Source organism: Scomber japonicus, chromosome 18 (assembly GCF_027409825.1).
Source record: "Scomber japonicus isolate fScoJap1 chromosome 18, fScoJap1.pri, whole genome shotgun sequence".
Classification (NCBI taxonomy): domain Eukaryota; kingdom Metazoa; phylum Chordata; class Actinopteri; order Scombriformes; family Scombridae; genus Scomber; species Scomber japonicus.
This window is the reverse complement of record NC_070595.1, coordinates 20,409,728-20,419,625: the sequence shown is the minus strand read 5'-3', so window position 1 is coordinate 20,419,625 and position 9,898 is coordinate 20,409,728. Positions and strand designations below refer to the sequence as shown.

General features: G+C 36.4%; 1 protein-coding gene across 2 annotated transcripts; it reads right to left on the bottom strand.

The window, feature by feature from the left end:
• Positions 1-509: 509 nt before the first annotated feature.
• Positions 510-6,379, bottom strand: zfand2a (zinc finger, AN1-type domain 2A). Of its 2 annotated transcripts, XM_053339281.1 has the most exons (10): positions 6,240-6,379; positions 5,035-5,122; positions 3,635-3,729; positions 3,178-3,309; positions 2,931-3,082; positions 2,701-2,829; positions 2,512-2,587; positions 2,333-2,409; positions 1,031-1,115; positions 510-813 (listed from the first exon to the last, which is right to left on the bottom strand). In XM_053339281.1, the coding sequence occupies exons 2-10, from the start codon at positions 5,087-5,089 to the stop codon at positions 775-777; spliced, it is 840 nt and encodes a 279-aa protein (XP_053195256.1). In that variant the 5' UTR covers positions 5,090-5,122; positions 6,240-6,379; the 3' UTR covers positions 510-774. The 2 variants fall into 2 exon arrangements, with proteins under 2 accessions (XP_053195256.1, XP_053195257.1); XM_053339282.1 differs by lacking the exons at positions 510-813; positions 1,031-1,115; positions 2,333-2,409; positions 2,512-2,587; positions 2,701-2,829 and having other exon boundaries at positions 2,927-3,082.
• Positions 6,380-9,898: the final 3,519 nt, after the last annotated feature.

Sequence of the window (9,898 nt, the reverse complement as noted above, 5' to 3'; positions counted from 1 at the left end):
TAGAAAAATGAAGCTACAGCAGTGAAGACTAAATATATCTGCACATTTATACAGTATGATAATAAAAAAATATAGTGAAGTGCATTCTATTTTGTTTTCTTCACTTTTTTTTTCTCTGCCACCATCATTTGGAAACTTTACTTTGGGTTTAGCTGCTCTCATCTGTCAAAATGGATTCTTCTCAGTTTGGTTTGTTGTGTGAAATACATAGACAAATATTTAAATCTCAAACCCAGAGTAGCTTGGGTGCAAGTCCTGGGTATGAAAAACTATAATCACGATAAAGAACTTGACTTGTGGAAAAGAAGTCTTTTCTTTTTCCTTTTTTCCCCTATCAAATTTTCTACTAATTCTGAGCAGTAACCCAAACCCCATCTGTTCAGAACCACAATAAAATATGTAATTATTCCACTCCCCAACTCTATTGGACTTGCCGATTGTCCTGACAGGTCTCACCCCTGAACGTGCGTCTTCAAACTGAAATCAATAGAGGAATTCAACATTCAGAGTGCATCTTTGAAATAATTTATTCAATATTCATATACGATAATATAATGGTTTCATGATCAGCATATAAAATATGTACAGAGCAAATCATTAGTAAAAATGACTGATCCTGCTAGGAAAGTATGTGCTTCATATTGTGGAAGGCGGTAATGTCTGAGAAACTTTGAAGAGGTTCTTTTATTTCACAATCATTGATACTGATAATACCAGATGTGCAGGTTCTAGTATGTAATTAGCACAGCTTGAAGTCTAAATGGTGGTCCAACATTAAGAAAGGCTGCAGTTCGATGGTTTGGACTCCCTCCCCTAAACAAAGAGAAAATACAGTTAGAAACAAAGACACTGTTTTAACTTCACATTTCATACAATCATTAAAAAAATTCAAAAGAATATGAAGTAAAAAATTATTCCTGTTTCAACTGGTGCCAGCTAACTAAGCTCAAAAAGGATGGGTCACAATAAGGACAGTGTACCTACATGTGTTCCTGTTAGCATGCTATTGACGGCTAAGCTTTCCGGATACCTGTTGTCTCTGCTGCTGGCGTCTGTATTCTTCTTCACTGGCAGCGAGAGCCTGAGCGAGAGCCAAATCCTCCTGTTCCTGAGGGCTGAGACACACACACACACAAAAAAACCCTCTTAGACACACTCTTATTTAATGAATTCAAAGTTTTGGGGGAGAAAACTAAGAGCTACTATAGGTGAGACTGACTTTTTCAATACATGTTCACAAAAACCTGCTTATGAGAAAACCCTACAAAAAAGTTACAAGTAAAAATACTCTCCAAATGGACACTTAATCCTGGTTAGTAGCACTTTAAAAAGGGCCTTAAGAGATTAAATTTAAAAGGTGAATATAAAAGTCTGTTTATTCCTTTATTACATCTTACAATCAAACTATCTCAATGGCAGCACATTACATTAAAACTTCAGTATTTTGAACATCATTCTCATCATTTTGTGTCTGAGAAACAGATGGGGACAACAATTTCTTAAATTGTGGCAGTATTGAGTGAGAACACTTCAGCCAGCAGCCGTTAAACAGTCTGCACTGTAATCTGACAGAGAAATAATACTTCAACTCAAAGTGCTTTTTTGCCACTGATAGCCTCAGATTGTTATTTTAAGTGTTTCAGTCATGACTTGCAAAAATCTGGTTGAAAAATATAGAAGTTTCCCTTTATATAACAACCAATACAGCTGAAATGATTAGGACTGAGGATGAGATGCACTTCAGAGCCTAACATTAATATCTTACTTCCTGTGGACAAGTTAATATCTGCAGGAAGTTGAGAAGGTGACATTAGAGGCCAAACTCCTCATTACTTTCTATATATACTTAAAGTTATTGAAATATTTTTTTAAATGCTTTAATCCAGTGCCTCCCAAACTTTTATTATATTATGCTCCCCTTTGGAACCTGAAGACGTTTAAACCTCCCCCCCCCCGTGCCTCCAATGAAGTGTAAATCAGCTGAATTGTTATCAACTCTGACAACTTTGGGGAAATTAGTAAAAGTATCAGACCACACTCTGCAGGTACACTGACCTTAAGAGTGGCATGTTTGCTTGATGAGTGCTACCAGTTTTCTTTTTTCTTCCCTGTCAAAGAAAAACCTGTTTTGTGCCATTTATGAAGGTTTTCTTTTTTTCTTTCTTTCTTTGGCAGAATAACCAGAATCTCAATAGCTTTGCTAGCAGCGCTGTTTGCTTTCAGAATCAAGGTCAGCGGGAAAAACACACTGTTTCAATTCAAAAAAGCCTGCTATGTGTGTGAGGATGGTTTGTCAAGCTGATAAAAAGATTTCACTTATTGCTTTACTCACCTAAGGGTTGGCTGGACATTTACCCGCGACTCAGCCAAAGACATTTCCAGAGCCCTTTGTAAAGCCTGCTCCTCCGTCTATAAGGACAGCACAAGCAGCACACTCATGTTTTCATTCTTCTTTTTTTTTTGCAGTGTAGGAACAATTATAAGATGATGTCATTTATATAATATGCGTACCATCCCAGCTTGAAATGATGCTGATGGTGGTATTACATTCTGTGCTGAAACTGAAGTGGGGATCCGAGGGGCAGAGCTGGAAAAGGAAGAGTTATTATTAAAAGGTGTCAAATTAAAAAGTACAAAAAATTATTTAAAGACTATAAGCCATGAAACCTTTCAAAATCAATACCAAATAGATGTGCTTACCCACTGCTGTGGCCTCTGTTATTTGCATTCATACCATTAGAAACGGGTCTAGAGCTTCCTGAGCCAGATGAACTAGAAGCAGAGGCGGAGGTGGAGCAGGAACCCTGAGTCCTCATTACAGCAGCGTGTCTAAGACAAAAAAATACAAATGAAATAAGTCAAACATTCTTCCTGTAATGGTTCAGATGAAAGAAAAGCATTATGTGAAGATGTAGTGTGGCTTTACCTACCCGCTTTTGGACAGAGGTTTTGTATCAGTCTTACAATCATGGTCTAATGGGTGTCGGTGTTTAAGACAGTAGTTTAAATGGCACTGGTCACAAGTCACTCGCATCATTTCCTTCTGCTTACAGCCTCCTTTAGAGCATTTATTTGTGAAAATCTGGTAGGAAGAAAAAAAGTTGTCTGTAAGTCTTCTGTTACTGAGATTTAAATTATAAGTGACTGTAAGTTTAAACACTTCTGAAATATATTCACCTTTCTCTTCCTTTGTGCTGGGTCTGATTTGCAATCTCGATCAATGTGTTCACCGACTTTAATGTCGGGCATCTCTCCTCTCTTCACGGGAATAGGGATGTTGCACAAAGGACAAACTGGGACCTGGACATCCTACACAGGAAACCATAAAATACAAAGAAATGAATCAAACACAGGACTACAGATCTAAAACGGATGAAGATATTATTGTCACCACCGTCAAGTCTGACCTGGACAGAATAAAGTCTTGTTGAAACAGGATCTTGACAAAGAATAAAATGCAGGAAGGGATTACTCATAAATGTCATCCAAAAAATATCAGGATGTAGTAATAGGATTTTCCAACATCTCCAATCTCCAGTTTATTCTAGTAGGATCATCTGTATGTTATAACTACCATTATGATACAAAACACTCTTTTTTGTGTAGCTACATTAACTAAACTAAGTGTACTTACCTTTTTGTAGGATGACGTGCACTTGTGATTTGCATAGGTTATGTGGTCCTTGCAGAAGATCTCTTGACAGGCGTCACATCTCATGGGAAGGAAGTCTGTAATGTCAGATAGACTTTTAAATATCAAGTCAAAACTTATTTGTAGAGCACATTTAAAAACAACCACAGTTGACCTGAAAATACCAAATTAAATAAATATAAAAATGAATAACACATAGAAATAAAAGAAAATGATATCATTGCGACATAATAGATGATGAACTCAGGTTGTCAAAATAAAGTCAAGTTGATTACCAACAAGAGGAAGCGGGTCATCAGCAGTGACTTAAAGGGTCTGAGCGGTTCTTTTATGAATAAATGAGCTTTTCCAGAGATTAGGGGCAGCTACCACAAAGGCTTCACCGCCTCTATTTTTGTGCCTAAATCTCATAACATTCAAGAGCATCTTGTTAGTCAACCTAAGTGCTTTAAATCAGAGCCCAACCGATACTGGACATTTTGGCCAATAATAATAATGTACAGAATATATAGATAAATGTTATGAAGGTATAATATTTACAGTTTAACAAAAAACTTCATTGTATAAAATGACATCAGTGCAGCAAAACGGTGAACTTTTTTGGGAATTAATTAGAAGAAGGAGGAAGAAGAAGAAGAAGAAGAATTACCAAAGAATTAAAAAAACATGCAAGACAAACAAACAAAAACATACATACATTAAACTTGAATTAAGAAAAAGGGTCAAATACACATAAAATGCTGCCTATATACTGTAACTTATAACGGCCGATAATATCGAAAAAACCATTGAATATTAAAAATGCATCATTAAATCTAAAAAAAAAATTGACACCAATACCACTTTTGTACATAATGTAACTATTTTTATACTATATTCTTTACTACTGTTGTTTGTTTGAGTACTTACTTATTAATTGTTCTTTATTATTTCTATTTTTCCTCTTCTATTTTTACTATCCATTTGCTGCTGCAATAATATAAAATTTCCCCACTGTAGGACTAATAAAGGAGTATCTTATCTTAATAACGGCTGACTGATACACCTGTCAGACTCTACTTTAAATATGTCTCTTATGAGTTTTGCTAGATGAGGTGTCAAAACGTCATGTTAAACCGATACTTAGCAGGTTCTTTTATGAATAGATAAGCTTTTCCAAGGATTAGGGGAAGCCACCACAAAGGCTCTAGTATCTCTATTTTTGTGCCTAAATCTCATAACATCCAAGAGCATCTTGTTAGTCAACCTCAGCGCTTTAAATGATGTGTGAAGATACAGGAGTTCTGCTAGATAAGGCGTCCAAACTTCGAGTTCAAAGAAAGCTTAACAGGATAAAACTAAAAAAAAAAACACAGATGTATTTCAGACATAAAGTTACACACCTAAACGTTTGCAGGTCTTCTCAGAGCAGTGCTCCCCCAGATCTGGAAACTCCATCTCGGCTGCCCGCAGTGATGAAATCTCAGCAACCTGAAAAGGGAGGGAGAAAAATGAATACTGTTTTTATTACTTATTATAACCGTGACAGAATAAGTGCAGACAGCAAATTGAATTTTCAAAACTTTTCCATCATATTTTACCCCATTTCCGTGACTTAATTTAAGTAGTTTAAAAAAGGTTTAACAAAGAGTCCTCCCCCAGAAATGTTTTAACAGCGTAGATGTCATTTCCTGCCTTTTAACAGGTGTTTTGACATCTCACTAAATGATGGCTGCATTTTATAACTACATTCAGAGGAAGCGTTTGGACCCAGATCACACAATATTAAAAAGCTTTTTGACATGGTAAGAGTGATGCGGGGTCCAAGTTCATGCAGCCTGTCTTATATCCATTATCTTTGATATCAGATCGGGCAATCACCAATTCAAAACTTTTCCAAAACATTTACCTAATTCCAAACCATTTCCAGGCCTGGAAAACAGTTTTTCTAATGTCATAACTTTTCCAGGAATTTCATGACCGTGGGAACCTTGTAGCTCACTAGTTGCTTGTTTACTGGCTAACATTAGCTGAGTCATTAACCATCAACATAAGTTTAAACAGAAGATTACAACCACCGTGTCAACACTTTACAGCTATGTTTCCTTTATCCAGATAATAACCATAGACTAGATAATAACACAAGAACAACATGTGATAAGTCGACTGAGAGCTAGGCCAGGATGACTTATTTATGGGCTAGTTTAGTTACGTAACAAGGTACAACATTGTGTAGGACTGTATAGCAAACATAGCAGGAATGTAACTTAACAAACACAAATGTAGACTGTGTTGTCATCAAATCAATATAATACTTAATTTTTTTCAAATCGACACCTGTAAGAATTATCTATTTATTTTACTCAAATGCTAACAGCTAGCTTGTTTGTTGCTGAGTAAAACAGTTCAAATACATTTATCTAACTCGAGTGAAGGAAACGTTTATTTTAAGCGAGTGAAAATATTAATTATTATAAAGATTAAAACCAATTAACATCGTTATTAACATAGTGTTGTTGTCCAGAGTTAAAGGTAGCTACCGGATGAAGCTAGCTGGGCTAATCCGAGAGCTAACCTTAGCGTTCGTTAAATCGTTCTTTTTACTCACCAAATCACCTCTCCTCGTCGATATGTCGTCTTATAGTAAGACGCGTCAATGTTATTTTAAACTGACAAGATTTATTCTGACTCTCTCCGTGGTTTTATCCTCGATGTGTGTTAGCTCTCTGTGCTGTCTGTCTGTTTTCATCTAGTTTTTGATGTGTCACGCACGCTCCTCCTACGTCGTGACGTACCCTGCGTCGGCAAAACACATACGTCACCCCAGGTGTGTCCGCTCTGTAGAATGATCATGGGAAGTCTGGAAGGATCCATGTAGGCATTTTTGCATCGTCATGCTATCTAGTAGATACGGGAGCGTGTCTATGTTCCCACAGCCCTATGTGCAGTTTAATAATAAAATAAAGAATGTCACCTGTCTTTCAAGCATTTTTCATATATGAAAAACAACAACACGTTATGACCATATTACCATATGACCGTATTGACCATAAGATCAATCTGGGGCCCTTGAGCAGAAAAGGGCCCTCAATGGTGTGAGAAAAAGTGCACTTTTTGGGGGAGGCGGGGGGCTCCACAGAAATATAACACAAGGCTTGACTCATTCTCTTGAAGTTGATCATTATGGTCATTGCAGGAAATCTAGTATGTCCAAAACAAAATATGTAATATATAATATAAACAGAGTTTCCACCCGACAGCATAAATAATTGTAGCCTGGGGGACATGACTTTCAGTGTCCTGGGGCCATGGGGTTACTAATCCAGCGATATACGTAATATATATATTGGATCATTTGAACATTTATTGAAATAAAACCATATGAGAAGTTTAGAGAGAAAACTCACTATTTGGTGGAGCTGTTAACAACTCTGACATCTGAAATGTGACCCTCACTACACACTGCTTTTTGTAAGACGTCAAGGTTGGAAACCACTGGTTTCATCTTTAACAGTGACTTGTATTTTAAAAGCTTGATATATTATCCACTATGTCTAGATCTTAATCTGAAAAGTAAGCTAAAAATGTAGTGGAGTAGAAAGTACAATATTTCCCTCTGAAATGTATTGGAGTGGAAGTATAAAGTAGCAAAAAATGTAAATACTCATGTAAAGAACAAGTGCCTCAAAATGTAATGAGGCCTATAGAACTTGAGTAAATACTTTGTTACTTAACACACTATTACTATGACGGTTAAAGTCAGATTTACATACACAATCATGTTCAGTTCAGTTGTTAAGGCATATAGGCATATAAAGTTAGACATTCCTGTAAATATTTTATTGTTTGAAGACATGTTATGTGGTGTAATATATATTTTTTTAAATCAAAAGATAGCTTTAAATAATATATTTGTGAATGTGTTCACATACTAGAAGAACATATCTGGGTCTTGTGAAAATTTTGAGTTGTTACCGGAGATGTAAGAACTTGACACTTATGTGAGAATGACAGATGACATAGTATGAGTGAGTGAGCATGAGTGTTTTCTGCCCTCCAGTGGTCAGAGCCAGGAACTACACCCATTAAATTTAGTCAAACCTGCAATAACCCACACACAAGGCCCTCCTGTGAGTACCTTAAAGAAAGTAACAAAACAATTATATCAGAAACTAACCCAGTTTGTGCCTCTTATGTATTAGCATGCATTTGTTTGTTTAAAAACAACTTCCTGCTGTTCTGAAGTTATTTCAAGAATCCACAAAGACTCTTCTAAACCATCTGGAGGAAAACATTTTTGTTAATCCAGATGTTTGTAAGAGTCTTTGGGGATACTGGAAATACCTTTAGAACAGCAGGAAGTGATTTTAAACAACCTTCAATAATCTGTTGTTTCAGTCCTCCAAGGAAATTGCAATTAACACCAATTGAAGAATTCTCAGCAATATTAGTGAGAGATTGCTACTTTGCTAAATTACCACAGCATCTTTTCTGCTTGTAATGGCCAAGTGAGCAAACCACTTGTGATTTGAACCAGTGGTCAGCATTTTGTGTTGTGCTCTCAAGTGATGCCCCTGGTGGCAGCAGTATCTGTATTGATAATGCACACTTCATCAAACAATACCCCTGCACAATGTAATACATTCCAATAAAGCTCTAAAATAAATTCATTATTTAAGCATCTCACCCATCAGCCTGTTCCCAAATGTCTCAGCATCCAACAAATGACTACCATCTGGCCTTCTCTTGAGTGCAAAGCAACAAAACAACACTTCACATCTCTCCAGCATTTTAAATGCAGATGATCTTTTTTCAGTTAAAACCCCTCCACTTGACATGATTTATACCAGCATGTCCTTCCCAGCCGTGCCATTTACTCTCTCTGCCGGCTGATTGCCTTTTTGAAAGATGCTTGTACTGTGATTCATTATTATTTATTTCTTGCCCTTCCCCATTATACTCCCCATTCACGGCAACATGTCAGATTGAAACATTTCCATGCATTTGACTAAACAGTCCTATTTAAAGATTCACCTACTGACAAACTATTTATAAAGGTCAACAACAAACTATGATTTGTCATTATTTTTCATGTCCCACTCCTCTGTTTTACCTCATTCTGGATCTAGAGTTTGATGCACCATAACTGTCAGACAAAATTCAGTTTAAGTAAATCAAATCAAATGTACATTTCTACAACTTTATTTTCTACAACAACGTTTGGCCCACATTTTTTATTTTATGTGGTTTGTGAATTTAGCCAATTTATCAGTTTAAAACATATTTTGTATAAAACATTCATTACTACCTCATGTTGGCATGGAAAACAGCCTTTTCTCAGCCATAATGACATGCACCAAACCATTTATATGGTACAGTATGCAACATATGCAGGTATAAATCAAAAGCTGATTGAATAACCATCACTTGAGTTCAGCACTGTTCCCACTGCAGTACTTAAGCTTCTCCGTACACATCTTCTTTTCACAGGGCAATGGTGCCCGATCCATGAAAAAGCTCAACAGATTGAAAAAAGGTCACATTTCAAATTCTACACTTTTGCCATTAATGGGTCACTGAGCATCCAGACCTCTTCAAGATAGCTGTTATTGGTGCTCCCAAAGGATTTATAAATAAATAAATGAGTGGTGAAAATAAGATACTTACCTGAGAGAGGCAGCATTTCCCTTTGAGTGGGCAGTGGGAGAGATGGTGAGGCAGCTACCAGTGGTGATACTTGTGGGCTCCTGTTGCTTCGTTTACAGTATGTTAAAGGAGGCAAATCTACTCACTGAATCCTGCATTTATTATTTTTCTCATTAAATGCTCATCATATCATATGAGTGTTGTTTTGTGGGATAAGCTTGATACCAGTCAGTTACATTTTACACCTATCATTCGAGGTAAAATGTAGGAATTATATTATGTACAGTACTATGAAAGCAAAATTAGTCTGACTTCACTGTGTTTTACTTCTAGATATCATCTGTTTGATATGGGCTTTCCTCTACCCACTACAGGGAAGGTAAAGGATTTAAGGTTTAAATTCATCCATAGAGGAATTTCTCCTCAAAAACCATAATGTATAATTCTTTGATCCCTGGTCAGACGCCAGATGTCAAGGGTACTCTACATTAAGTTGTTGGCAGCAATGCATCTGAAGTCTTTTGGTATTAGTTTAATTACATTATGTACAGTGTTTTGGCTCTGTTTCAAATTCCAAAATCTTGTGGAGTTAACTCATCTTAGAAATGAACTGTCTCTATG

Coding starts and splice junctions, on each gene's coding strand:
- zfand2a (XM_053339281.1), bottom strand. CDS start 5,089: ATGGAGTTTCCAGATCTGGGGGAGCACTGCTCTGAGAAGACCTGCAAA. Junction 3,730..5,034: donor GAAGACCTGCAAACGTTTAG/GTGTGTAACTTT, acceptor CTGACATTACAG/ACTTCCTTCCCATGAGATGT. Junction 814..1,030: donor GCCAGCAGCAGAGACAACAG/GTATCCGGAAAG, acceptor CTCTTTGTTTAG/GGGAGGGAGTCCAAACCATC.